The sequence below is a fragment of the Argopecten irradians genome, chromosome 4, assembly GCF_041381155.1.
Source record: "Argopecten irradians isolate NY chromosome 4, Ai_NY, whole genome shotgun sequence".
NCBI lineage: Eukaryota > Metazoa > Mollusca > Bivalvia > Pectinida > Pectinidae > Argopecten > Argopecten irradians.
This window is the reverse complement of record NC_091137.1, coordinates 8365515-8380804: the sequence shown is the minus strand read 5'-3', so window position 1 is coordinate 8380804 and position 15290 is coordinate 8365515. Positions and strand designations below refer to the sequence as shown.

General features: G+C 34.9%; 1 protein-coding gene across 1 annotated transcript; it reads left to right on the top strand.

The window, feature by feature from the left end:
- The first annotated feature begins 9140 nt into the window (after window positions 1–9140).
- On the top strand, window positions 9141–9930 carry LOC138322082 (uncharacterized). The gene is made up of 2 exons (XM_069266138.1): window positions 9141–9258; window positions 9572–9930. Exons 1-2 carry the CDS (start codon window positions 9141–9143, stop codon window positions 9928–9930), a joined length of 477 nt encoding a protein of 158 aa, XP_069122239.1.
- Window positions 9931–15290: the final 5360 nt, after the last annotated feature.

Below are 15290 nucleotides of genomic sequence, written 5' to 3'. Positions count from 1 at the left end.
TCATATGTACTGTGTATACATGTATTAGTTAAAAGATCACCATGTACCGCCATAAACGAGTATAAAACTTAATACATGTTATTGTATGTATATTTCTGATATTTATGTTGGAAAAGCTCCATGTTCGTTTTGGGTGAAACTATAAACATTTGGTTGATTACAGAAAATAAAAAAAAAATAAAAGAAAGAATGGGGTTGAGGTTGCAATAAGGCGGTTTAATGTGTGTTAAAAGTTCTGAATGTCTAACAAACATTTATGTATATATTTTCTGTGTATATAATGAAGACAGTTCCCTTAGTTAAATTTGTGATGTACATGTACATTATAGTTTGCCAATAAACCATATAGCTACCATATAATATGATGTCCAGCCATGAATTTGCCTCTGAATCAAATGAATCAGAAACATGTATAATGAAAGACCTAGGTGTTTCTTATACAATCATATTCATGCACAAATAGCACATTCATATACATTGTATAGTGTACATGTATACATATTGTGCATTGAATTTTAAGTCAATAAAAAATGACTGGAGTTCAAAATAGCATCCAGTAGTAAATAAGCTGACCATAGCATGTGATTCTCATGTCATCAGAGTAATTGCAGTAAAATTCATTTTTTTAGGTTGTATATAGTCTAACCTGGTGGAAAATCTTAACTTTTTTAGTTGCATTTTGTTTGTTTATTTTTATATATTCAAGCAATCCTAATTCCTTTAGTGTGATCTTGCTCCAAACACTAAGTGAAGTTGCTAAGAGCTTGTACATGTAGACCTTGATTGACCTGGACTAATTAAGAAGTTATTGTCAGTCTATTCCTTTCTAATTCAATCAAAACTTTGCAACTTAAAATAGTCAATAATGAATAATGCAATTTAACAACATGCATCACAGGCAATTGTCTCTACAGATATATGGATATTCTGATATATATGTGCAATCTGTGTATTACACAACAAGATTTTTATTACACATAGGGATATATGTATACCTATAGAGCCAAAATCCTGAGATTTGACACTGACTTTTGACCCAAATAACCTTTGATCTGGCTCCAGTCTTGTTTGCTATTTATTTTCTGTATTTGAACATTTCTAAAATGAACACTACATAATTAAACAACTCGGACAAATGACATATTTTAATTTAGTTTATTGTTCATAAATTGGAATTACATCCGTGTCCCATATAAATTATTCAAAAGTTATACGTACTAGGTATGTAAACATGCAATAATCATTATTATTCCTTTTTTCATTTGTGTGAAGAAGAAATAAATAATTTGAAAATATCCTGGTGATAATAGTAAAGAATTATGCTAGGTTTGTTCTGTCCTTCCTTCTTGAAAATAATTTCTTTCTGGTTCATAATGGGTACATTACAAACAGACTTTATTTTTTACTGTCAGTTTTGATCTCAGAGATACATGGAGTTGTTTTTCCCTTTTTATTTTTGGGCGAGCTGCCATCACATCTTGCACTTCTGTCATCTGGTTGAAGGTCCCATACATTCTATAAAGAAAATATGGAGTAAATGTCAGTTATGTACATAGATAAATACTGTATACATGTATGCATGTACATAATCTTTCAGTGTAAGCCTACATGTAAAACAAACAAGTTCCATTTTTTTTCTGTCAAACATCAAATTTATAACAATTACACATTTTTTGAACACGTTTATCAAAATCAAACCTCACTAGATACTAAGTTAGTCATTTTTTGAATTACAGGGGTCTAGGCATTTTCATGTGAAGAATAATGGTACTAATTAGTGCCAGAATTTATGTAGCCTAAATGTATTGGACATAATATATATTACATATTTTAAAAAGTCAATTACTATTCTTTACTTACACCACTTATGATATATTGAGATGTTCTAGATTATGTTATGTTTCATAATCTTTTAACATAATTCTATAAAACTGAATTATGTGTCAATTTGTTTGCATAATATTTGTTTTATTACTTTGATATGAGTTTTATATAATTTTTATAATAAATATGTCACCTTATGGTGGCCATTTTCAATTCATTTAACTCTTCTTTTCTGTATGTGGAGTGTGCATAAACATAAATACACAAATAGATATCGGAAAAGATAACACACTCCTGACGCTGTAAGCCTGTAACAGTAGCTACATGTATATACATCGTACATGTATATACATATAACACTGAAGAATGCGATCATCTTTTAAATTAAATAAACGCGTATAATACGACTCTATTAATGCTTCTGTTGTAATCCAAGATTAAATCTGTTATATGTCCCCCAATTTATCAACACTTTTCCTAATTTCTAATCTCTATTTTACTATGGTACCAATTCCAATAACTGTTACCCCTTCGGGGCCCCACTCAGACGAAGAGAAGTCTGTTTATGTGGTTTTGGTAGACCATTCACAAATCATAGTTGTTGTCATAGCTCGAATTCGTTTCCATGTAATATTCTCAGCAATTCACAACATTTCTTAGTTTAAATAATTTCGTTCTAAGCCGGCGAGCTTTCAGTGCAAAGCTCGCTACATTGCGGTAAACAACTTTTATTTCCGTACATGCGCAAAGTAGCATTTGTAAGCTTTGGAGGCGTTAACTTTTGACTTTCTGTCGGACCGCGCATAAGTCTAAAATAAAATTTTGTATATTTATATCTTTGGACCTCTTAACTTTCTAGACTTGTAATTTGGGGAAAGTTCATAACTTTTTAGGGCTATTACACCATATCTTGTCATTGTTTGTTTTACGGACCCTGAAAGATACGGATCATGCGGCTTTAAATCATTACCACAAATTTATACTTATTTAAATATCACTAAGTATATTTTTGAAAAGGTACAAGATATTAATCTATTTATAATGCCTGTATACAAGTAATTTCATTTTTCATTTGAACACTATATGTGGTTACTTTTTGGATTATACGAATCGCGGTATGATATACAAAAGGATCGACAATGAATATACTATTTTAAGGATTTAGTATAATTTTGAAATAATGAATTTAAATCTACACTTATACTGTAATTTAAGAACTTATATCAGAATTATCATTGATGTATTTCTGCTTTTTAGTAAACGTTATGGATAAAGTTTCAAAGGCAACAATATAGATATACATATTATTTCAGGTATAAGTTCGGTATTGTTACTCCAATATCACATAACTGATAACCGTCCACATTTTATTTTTACTCAAAAACTGTGCCGTGTTTGCATCGCAATGGCAGAAGTTTGAAATAAAAACACCGATTCTAGATATATTCATGCTAAATTTTGGGATTTTAATCGTAAAAAGATAGCGTTACATTATACTGTTTTTTATTACACCGCAATTTTCATAATATGCTATCTCAATCTCAGTCCAGACTGATCCGAACATCATTTTGATATCACTATCAAATTGGACTGATTAATTAATCTAAAGTTAGATATACGCTTGTTTGAATGTTTGAAATGGTGTAAATTGAATGTTTTGAAACTGAAAATATCTACATCATAAAGCTAGAATAACCATTTACTCGAAAAACTCAAATTGTAGAAATAACGTATACACTGTACGTGTATGTGCTGTATAGATGTATAGTACTAGGCTTACCTTGTGCAGCCGCGGACTACTGTGACATCACAAGACCACGTGACCGCCTAGCTCATTATCTCTGAACCGTAGTCGACACTACCCGTAAATCACGACCAAAACCAACCGATAGCGCTAAAAGCTAGGCGATTCGTTGGGTGGGACTTAATTTTTCATCCATCCAAAGCAATATCCTGACGTATTATCAAAAAAAAATTTTGACTGCACAAATCCTTTAATAACTTGTAAGCTACTGTATTTGGGCATGGCGTCTAAAATAAATACTGTTAATTAGTGTTCATGTTATTTATTTGTATAAAGCTTTAATTGGAATAATACTATATACCGGTTTGATATTTTGAAATAATATTTAAAATGGTCCATACGCATTGATACATTAGATAAGTTTTTTGAAGTTTCATATAGATCTGTCTACCTAATCAATGTTAATTACTTATGTAATCCTTTTTTTATTTTTTTTTCGAAAAAAATGAACATGGTTGTTGATTTTTTAGGTTGATACCACCGACGTAATCTCCAGCTCCCGTGACAGACAGAGAAGGCTACAGTACATGTTACAGGACAACTGTCACTTTCCATTCAAGGTAAATATTGCCTGATAAATTTGGCCTAATCAATAAGCAAACATTCAAGTGCAGACCAATCTTTTTGTGAAAATTTGCTTTACTAAAGTGATAGCACTGTACAGAGCTACATTTTCGGTTCTACACTTTTACGAGGCAAGCATACCAACAAAAAAAAAGGAAGATCTGACTGACATCCATGAAAACAGGTTGAAAAATATTTCAATAACATAAAATTGAAACTTACATAAATAGTTTGAGTCAGTGGTTTTCAAGTGCGTCTGTCAGGTTTAGGTAAATAAACAATATTTCATTTTAGGCCTAACTGATAAACATATGGCATATATCAAGGGGCCCTGCTTAAGTTAGAGTCTGATATATCCCTATTGTGGGTCAGTCATTTATCAGGGCCCTTCCTGACTTTCCAGTTTTCTAGTTGTGCATGCATGTACATAAATAGTGCTTATTATGCCTTTGTGTTTCCGGTAATTATTGTTCATCCGTGAAATTTAATAGATTATTGTATAATACCCTTTGTAATATTTTCCCATTTTCCTGATTTTTATTTTACAGTGAAAGGAAACACGAAAAGAGGCAAGTAACTGAGGAACTGAAAAACTTCAAAATTGTGTGAAAGCTGTATGTTATGGGGCAAGTTACAAGCATTAATTGAACAATAATAGGTAGAACGCAAATGGTTCAGGTGTCATCAATGAAACAAGCTCAGCATCCAGAACGTTGATCATGGAAACTGACCTGGCATTGACATGAAAACAGCTTAATTTGAAAAGAGCAATTTCAACCAATGAAACCAAACGTTGTTAGGATGACAAGCCTTGTTGGAAAAAGTGTATCTTATCTCACCACAAAAGACACTGAACATTATATATCAACTGGAAGACAGGAGATGGACTTTGATATCCAGTAGTGAATCTAGTGTTGAAATAATAAGGCAAAAAAGGCATATAGTTGAAAGCTTAAAAATGTGTCACACTTAAAGACTGACAAATTTGAACTGCATATAAAATTTGTTGTATATGTTACAATATATAGACATTTGATATGCATGCGTACACGTTAAACATAATTTCTCCCGAGTACTGTGTCAGGAAAAGTTATTTAACAAATGCAACAGATTACTAATTTACAACATTTCAGGAACTGATAAAACAGTTGTTTTGACGTAGAAAAGGCAGCGTCAGTTTTTACATTGTGCTGGCCCAGTCTGAACGACACAGAAGACATGCGCACTATTATGATTCCTTCTCCGCTATTGTGGTGGTCCAGTCATTTATCAGGGCCCTTCCTGACTTTCCAGTTTTCTAGTTGTGCATGCATGTACATAAATGTGCTTATTATGCCTTTATATTTACACTTGCTATGCTTGGTCACTATACGCTAATACTAGCCGATTTTATTTACCATAACTGCATGGTAACATTGAACTCTGAACTTGCGTAAGAAAATGTTCTATGCAACGTAAAAGGACTACTTTTTTTAAACAAACACATGGCTTTGTTTACATTTTGATGCAACATTACGTGTATATTGTTGTTTTTCATAGAATTTTGGAAAAATGTAAACAATAAAATACATGTTTTATATTTATATATGATTCAAACAATTTTTAAATTAACAATTGTATAAAGAAACGGAAAAATATCCCGACCGGGGCGACGTGCTTTCATTTTTGTTAAAAATGATGGGTGTCAAATGTAAACATTACCTCTGTGTCTGTGTTCGTCATACGATCTAGTCTTTTGGGTGGACGGGCGTGAGACCTCCTGATAGAGGTCAGTTGTAAACATATCCTCTTGTCTTTGTTCTTTGAGAATTTAATCATGTGTATTATAAAACATGCACCGCTAGTAATCCATGTGTTGACAGTTACGCGTCACCACAAATACATTGTATCCATCGAACACAAGTGAAGTTGTTCCATCTATAGCCTAGATGGCGATGGATATAAGCGTAGATTATATAATCACATGGCTCCGAAGGATGTAATATCGTCAAGTCAGACGACAATCTCAAACAAATTTAGCTACTTGAACACTGGTGTTTTGACAACTTAGGAAAACTCCACTGTGTAAGCGTGCGTCAGCCTCGCCTCGCTGCACAATAATGGTCACCGAGTTCACACATGTGGCCGAGAACAAATACTTTATGTTATTACGCTATATTTACACTTGCTAGGCTTGGTCACTATACGCTAATACTAGCCGATTTTGTTTACCATAACTGCATGGTAACATTGAACTTTGAACTTGCGTATGAAAATGTTCTGTGCAACGTAAAAGGACTACTTTTTTTAAAAGCAACACATGGCTTTGTTTAAATTTTGACGCAACATTACGTGTATATTGTTGTTTTTATAGAATTTTGGAAAAATGTAAACAATATATACATGTTTTACATTAATATATGATTCAAACAATTTTTTAAATTAACAATTGTATAAAGAAACGAAAAAATATCCCGACCGGGGCGACGTGCTTTCATTTTTGTTTAAAATGATGGGTGTCAAATGTAAACATTACCTCTGTGCCTATGTTCGTCCTACGATCGAGCCTTTGGGGGTGGACGGGCGTGAGACCCTCTGATAGAGGTCAGTTATAAACATATCCTCTTGTCTTTGTTCTTTGCGAATTTAATCATGTGTATTATAAAACATGCACCGCTAATAATCCACGTTTTGACACTTATGCGTCTCACCACAAATACATTGTATCCATATCGAACACAAGTGAATTTGTTTCATCTATCGATGGCGATAATGGATCTAAGCGTAGATTATATAATCACATGGCTCCCAAGGATGTAATATCGTCAAGTCAGACGACATCTCAAACACATTGAGCTACTTGAAAATCATTGTTTTGACAACTTCGGAAACTCAAGTGTGTAAGCGTGCGTCAGCTTCGCCTCGCTGCACAAAAACGGTCACCGAGTTCACACATGTGCCGAGTACAAATTCTTTATGTAATTACGCTATATATTAACTTTTAGCAAAATTTAATATATATATTTAAAGTTCTGATCTGATTAAATAAAATTATCTCTGAAATTTACTTTGTTTGTCATGTTTTATTTTACACTAAAATATTGAACTTTTTTGTCGTCGCGGATGAATAATTCTACCTTACGTGAAGCGTCATCATTCGCTGTTCAATTGAGTATGCTCCCTCCCACTTTTGACCGACTTTTATTGAATAATTACGTCACTTTCAAATGACGATTTTATTGCATAAAAAATATAAATAAAAATTCGTGTGAGTGTAAATATAGGGATTGGATTTCGTTTTTTATGTTAACCATGCTTGTATGGAGCAATTCCTCTAAGAATATATTCAATATGGGGCGCTAACGCGCCCCATAGAATATATTCTTAGAGGAATTGCTCCATACAAGCATGGTTAACATAAAAAACGAAATCCAATCCCTATATATATGAACTTTTTGCAAAATTTAAATACCTACTTAAAGTTCTGATCTGATTAAATAAAATTATCTCTGAAATTTACTTTGTTTGTCATGTTTATTTTACACTAAAAATATTGAACTTTTTTGTCGTCGCGGATGAATAATTCTACCTTACGTGCAGCGTCATCATTCGCTGTTCAATTGAGTATGCTCCTCCCACTTTTGACCGACTTTCATTGAATAATTACGTCACTTTCAAATGACGATTTTATTGCATAAAATATAAATAAAAAGTCGTGTGAGTGTAAATATAGGGATTGGATTTCGTTTTTATGTTAACCATGCTTGTATGGAGCAATTCCTCTAAGAATATATTCAATATGGGGCGCTAACGCGCCCCATAGAATATATTCTTAGAGGAATTGCTCCATACAAGCATGGTTAACATAAAAACGAAATCCAATCCCTATGTGTTTCCGGTAATAATTGTTCATCCGTGAAATTTAATAGATTATTGTATAATACCCTTTGTAATATTTTCCCATTTTGATTTTTACAGTGAAAGGAAACATGAAAAGAGGCAAGCAACTGGAGGAACTGAAAAACTGCAAAATTGTGAAGCTGTGTTATGCAAGTTACAGCATTAATTGATCAATAATAGGTAGAATGCAAATGGTTCAGGTGTCATCAATGAATCAGCTCAGCATCCAGAACGTTGATCATGGAAACTTGACCTGGCATTGACATGAAAACAGCTTAATTTGAAAAGGCAATTTTCAATAAAACCAACTTGTTAGGATGACAGGCCTTGTTGAAAAAAAGTGTTCTTATCTCACAACAAAAGACTGAATATTTATATCAACTGGAAGACAGGAAATGGACTTTGATATCCAGTAGTGAATCTAGTGTTGAAATAATAAGACAAAAGGCATAGATAGTTGAAAGCTTAATGTGTCACACTTAAAGACTGACAATTTAACTGCATATAAAATGTTGTATATGTTATATAGGATATGCATGGAGAATTAATTTTGTTTTACAGTGTATCTTTTGATTGTTTGTGCATAATCAAATTGAAATGAATAATTTCCATCTTATCTGATGAGTTTTTGTCTGTTCCTTAAATTACGTTTTGATATAATTTGAGTTTTGACATAGGATTGTATTGCAAGTTACAATATGACATTTGTAATATCGGAAAACCGAGTTGCATCACGTACTCAATATCGGCAATACCAGTAAAACGGAACAGTTCGGATATTTCCCAGCTATTTTAAACGCGTACACGTTAAACATACTTCCAGTGCTGCAACTTTATAAAAAGTGGAAAAAGTAGAAAGTTTAAACCTCGGGCAGACGGAGAAAAATGTGTATAACACTTAAAGAGTTTTCACCATGACAAAAAGAGCGAAAGTTATAGACCATACAACTTTAACGTCATCAACATGTATGAACGGTTTTAATTTACATTATTCTAGACATTCCTGTGAAATTTATATTAAGGAAAATATTATAGTTATATGGTAAATTATGTTAGCGCCCCCTACAAGATGGCAGATATCGGACACCGTATTTACCACATCTTTTTCTCCAACAGCAAAAATAACTATTCTTCCTCCGTAGAGGGATCTCAATGGAAGGAGACTGAAAGAAAGAGCAGAGTAGCAGGTAATTCATAAATATGTTAATGAATCGTTGTAGACGGTATGCATTCTTTGCCTCCACTTGATTAAAGCATTTAAAAAAATAGTTTTGGTTATAGTTCAACTTTATATCATTTGCATATTTTCTAAAAATAACACACGGAATTACTCAGTAGGGTGGTTCCAATCGAAGCAGAGCGAGAGAAAAGGCAGTGGCAGATTATGTTATTTCACAATGAGGTCTATACAGACCATGAATTCATGTTGACTACAACACGTTCTATATTTATGATAATATATTTACAAATTGATTTTAATAAATTAACTTCACTTTACAGGCGATACGTCGGACAATATTGCATTCAGTGCTTCTGGTGTAATTGTGCATGACCTGAAGGCAAATCAGGTGATCAATTTTCCCAATATCATCACTAATATCGGAAACTCCTACAATCCACATATCGGAGTGTTCAATTTTGACCGAGCTGGTACCTATGTGTTCTTTATATCCATATTGGGTGAATATCAGAGCCACGTCCGGACCGCTCTAGTCAAGGATAACGTCCAGATCATCCACACACACACTCCGGCGGTTTCCAATGAGTATGCCGGGGCTAGCAACATGGCTGTGGTACATCTCCGGGTAGACTTTGTGGGTCAAGGTATTGGATTCAGGAACAAATCAGAAAGTGAATGAGTGGTCAACCTTTAGTGGATTTCTGCTTTATCCCGATCCTATTTGATATTTAAGATTGTGTCAGAGGATAGAGGATAGAAATGATTAAACTGGTAACTAGTGAATCATTATTAGGTCCCCACTCTAAGGTGATAACATCACTTTACAGAATAACCTATGAATATATAATATCCCGCCTGAAGGCGCATGTAAAGGCAGAAGGACTTTGCGTCAACATTTTTTGTTATTTTTTCATACATTGTATATATACTTTTACATGTTTTTTTTTTTGGCTTATACAAAGTTTTAGCTCTAATTAATCATTGAAGGGAGGTAGCTCCAGTCGATGTTGATGACATTTTATTAACTTATTATTTTCCATATTCAATTGTAATGTATCTATCAGGTTAAATTCCATTCATTCATTCATATCTTTATTCCTCCGTAAACGAAGAGTTACATGAACATATAAGAATACAAACAAAAAAAGGTGCAAGGTAATAAAACAAAAAAAGGTGAGATAGCATTAAGGAAAGGGAGAACACAAGGCAAAAAAGTAAAAAAGGAAATAGAATAGAAATAGTATCATTAATTGTAATCTATATGAATGCACAGGAAAGCATCAGTTTAACTTTGACTATCAACAAACATGTTGAATTGAATCTACTGTATTGCCACTAATTGAAAAGTAAGTATAAACTTACAAATACAGTTATGAGAAAAGACATCAAATAGCTACACTATACAGCGAATGGTATATAGAGCATTTAATTACTGAAAAGGTCAATGCAGACACTTTATCTGCGAAACACAAACAATCTTGAACGAATGAATATACGGTATTATCATCACCGAGAGCTAGAATAATGTTCTCATTTGGGCGGCCAAGAATAATATGTATTTGTTCTTCCCTGTCCGCTTGGTCTAATAGAACATATACACGAACGGGATATATATTCACAACTTTTGTAAAAAACGTATCTCTAATTGCGACTATATCTATATTTCTACAATCTAAAGTACAATGGGCAACAGCGTCAGACACACATAAATTGCATTTGGCACAGTGTAACTCACAATCAGGGGGAGAGTAATCCATAATTTGGAGACGCGTTTACAGATACCAGAAAAAGATGGAGAAACTTTGGAAATTGACCACAAAATCGATACATTACATCAACGTTTGATCCATGAATATGGGCAGACGAGAAAACATTTGGAGTTGTGTCTCTCTTTGATCACTAGTTTTATCCTATGTTTGAAGGCCTAAGTATTATTTGGGGAATTTAATTAAGAAAAAATGCATATAACCTGAAAAGTGTTTTCTGCATCAACATCTGTTATTGTTTACCTGATACTATTGACAACCCTCTGTTATTGTTTACCTGATACTCCATGACAACCCTCTGTTATTGTTTACCTGATACTCCATGACAACCCTCTGTTATTGTTTACCTGATACTCCATGACAACCCTCTGTTATTGTTTACCTGATACTCCATGTTTACCTGATACTCCATGACAACCCTCTGTTATTGTTTACCTGATACTCCATGACAACCCTCTGTTATTGTTTACCTGATACTCCATGACAACCCTCTGTTATTGTTTACCTGATACTCCATGACAACCCTCTGTTATTGTTTACCTGATACTCCATGACAACCCTCTGTTATTGTTTACCTGATACTCCATGACAACCCTCTGTTATTGTTTACCTGATACTCCATGACAACCCTCTGTTATTGTTTACCTGATACTCCATGACAACCCTCTGTTATTGTTTACTGATACTCCATGACAACCCTCTGTTAATTGTTTACCTGATACTCCATGACAACCCTCTGTTATTGTTTACCTGATACTCCATGACAACCCTCTGTTATTGTTTACCTGATACTCCATGACAACCCTCTGTTATTGTTTACCTGATACTCCATGACAACCCTCTGTTATTGTTTACCTGATACTCCATGACAACCCTCTGTTATTGTTTACCTGATACTCCATGACAACCCTCTGTTATTGTTTACCTGATACTCCATGACAACCCTCTGTTATTGTTTACCTGATACTCCATGACAACCCTCTGTTATTGTTTACCTGATACTCCATGACAACCCTCTGTTATTGTTTACCTGATACTCCATGACAACCCTCTGTTATTGTTTACCTGATACTCCATGACAACCCTCTGTTATTGTTTACCTGATACTCCATGACAACCCTCTGTTATTGTTTACCTGATACTCCATGACAACCCTCTGTTATTGTTTACCTTGATACTCCATGACAACCCTCTGTGTTATTGTTTACCTGATACTCCATGACAACCCTCTGTTATTGTTTACCTGATACTCCATGACAACCCTCTGTTATTGTTTACCTGATACTCCATGACAACCTCTGTTATTGTTTACCTGATACTCCATGACAACCCTCTGTTATTGTTTACCTGATACTCCATGACAACCCTCTGTTATTGTTTACCTGATACTCCATGACAACCCTCTGTTATTGTTTACCTGATACTCCATGACAACCCTCTGTTATTGTTTACCTGATACTCCATGACACCACAACCTCTGTTATTGTTTACCTGATACTCCATGACAACCCTCTGTATTGTTTACCTGATACTCCATGACAACCTCTGTTATTGTTTACCTGATACTCCATGACAACCCTCTGTTATTGTTTACCTGATACTCCATGACAACCCTCTGTTATTGTTTACCTGATACTCCATGACAACCCTCTGTTATTGTTTACCTGATACTCCATGACAACCCCTCTGTTATTGTTTACCTGATACTCCATGACAACCCTCTGTTATTGTTTACCTGATACTCCATGACAACCCTCTGTTATTGTTTACCTGATACTCCATGACAACCCTCTGTTATTGTTTACCTGATTTCCATGACAACCCTCTGTTATTGTTTACAATACTCCATGACAACCTCTCTGTTATTGTTTACCTGATACTCCATGACAACCTCGTTATGTTTACCTTATACTCCATGACAACCCTCTGTTATTGTTTACCTGATACTCCATGACAACCCTCTGTTATTGTTTACCTGTTACTCCATGACAACCCTCTGTTATTGTTTACCTGATACTCCATGACAACCCTCGTTATTGTTTACCTGATACTCCATGACAACCCTCTGTTATTGTTTACCTGATACTCCATGACAACCCTCTGTTATTGTTTACCTGATACTCCATGACAACCCTCTGTTATTGTTTACCTGATACTCCATGACAACCCTCTGTTATTGTTTACCTGATACTCCATGACAACCCTCTGTTATTGTTTACTGATACTCCATGACAACCTCTGTTATTGTTTACCTGATACTCCATGACAACCCTCTGTTATTGTTTACCTGATACTCCATGACAACCCTCTGTTATTGTTTACCTGATACTCCATGACAACCCTCTGTTATTGTTTACCTGATACTCCATGACAACCCTCTGTTATTGTTTACCTGATACTCCATGACAACCCTCTGTTATTGTTTACCTGATACTCCATGACAACCCTCTGTTATTGTTTACCTGATACTCCATGACAACCCTCTGTTATTGTTTACCTGATACTCCATGACAACCCTCTGTTATTGTTTACCTGATACTCCATGACAACCCTCTGTTATTGTTTACCTGATACTCCATGACAACCCTCTGTTATTGTTTACCTGATACTCCATGACAACCCTCTGTTATTGTTTACCTGATACTCCATGACAACCCTCTCTGTTATTGTTTACCTGATACTCCATGACAACCCTCTGTTATTGTTTACCTGATACTCCATGACAACCCTCTGTTATTGTTTACCTGATACTCCATGACAACCCTCTGTTATTGTTTACCTGATACTCCATGACAACCCTCTGTTATTGTTTACCTGATACTCCATGACAACCCTCTGTTATTGTTTACCTGATACTCCATGACAACCCTCTGTTATTGTTTACCTGATACTCCATGACAACCCTCTGTTATTGTTTACCTGATACTCCATGCACATGACAACCCTCTGTTATTGTTTACCTGATACTCCATGACAACCCTCTGTTATTGTTTACCTGATACTCCATGACAACCCTCTGTTATTGTTTACCTGATACTCCATGACAACCTCTCCTGTACTCCATGACAACCCTCTGTTATTGTTTACCTGATACTCCATGACAACCCTCTGTTATTGTTTACCTGATACTCCATGACAACCCTCTGTTATTGTTTACCTGATACTCCATGACAACCCTCTGTTATTGTTTACCTGATACTCCATGACAACCCTCTGTTATTGTTTACCTGATACTCCATGACAACCCTCTGTTATTGTTTACCTGATACTCCATGACAACCCTCTGTTATTGTTTACCTGATACTCCATGACAACCCTCTGTTATTGTTTACCTGATACTCCATGACAACCCTCTGTTATTGTTTACCTGATACTCCATGACAACCCTCTGTTATTGTTTACCTGATACTCCATGACAACCCTCTGTTATTGTTTACCTGATACTCCATGACAACCCTCTGTTATTGTTTACCTGAATACTCCATGACAACCCTCTGTTATTGTTTACCTGATACTCCATGACAACCCTCTGTTATTGTTTACCTGATACTCCATGACAACCCTCTGTTATTGTTTACCTGATACTCCATGACAACTCTATTGTTACTCCATGACAACCCTCTGTTATTGTTACTGATACTCTGACTATCCATTGTTTACCTGATACTCCATGACAACCCTCTGTTATTGTTTACCTGATACTCCATGACAACCCTCTGTATATTGTTTACCTGATACTCCATGACAACCCTCCATGACACCCTCGTTATTGTTTACCTGATACTCCATGACAACCTCTGTTATTGTTTACTGATACTCCATGACAACCCTCTGTTTATTGTTTACCTGATACTCCATGACAACCCTCTGTTATTGTTTACCTGATACTCCATGACAACCCTCTGTTATTGTTTACCTGATACTCCATGACAACCCTCTGTTATTGTTTACCTGATACTCCATGACAACCCTCTGTTATTGTTTACCTGATACTCCATGACAACCCTCTGTTATTGTTTACTGATACTCCATGACAACCCTCTGTTATTGTTTACCTGATACTCCATGACAACCCTCTGTTATTGTTTACCTGATACTCCATGACAACCCTCTGTTATTGTTTACCTGATACTCCATGACAACCCTCTGTTATTGTTTACCTGATACTCCATGACAACCCTCTGTTATTGTTTACCTGATACTCCATGACAACCCTCTGTTATTGTTTACCTGATACTCCATGACAACCCTCTGTTATTGTTTACCTGATACT

Excerpts from the sequence above, each read along its gene's own strand:
- LOC138322082 (XM_069266138.1), top strand. The coding sequence starts at position 9,141 with ATGGCAGATATCGGACACCGTATTTACCACATCTTTTTCTCCAACAGC. Across the intron at positions 9,259-9,571 it reads AAGAAAGAGCAGAGTAGCAG|GCGATACGTCGGACAATATT; the intron begins GTAATTCATAAA and ends TTCACTTTACAG.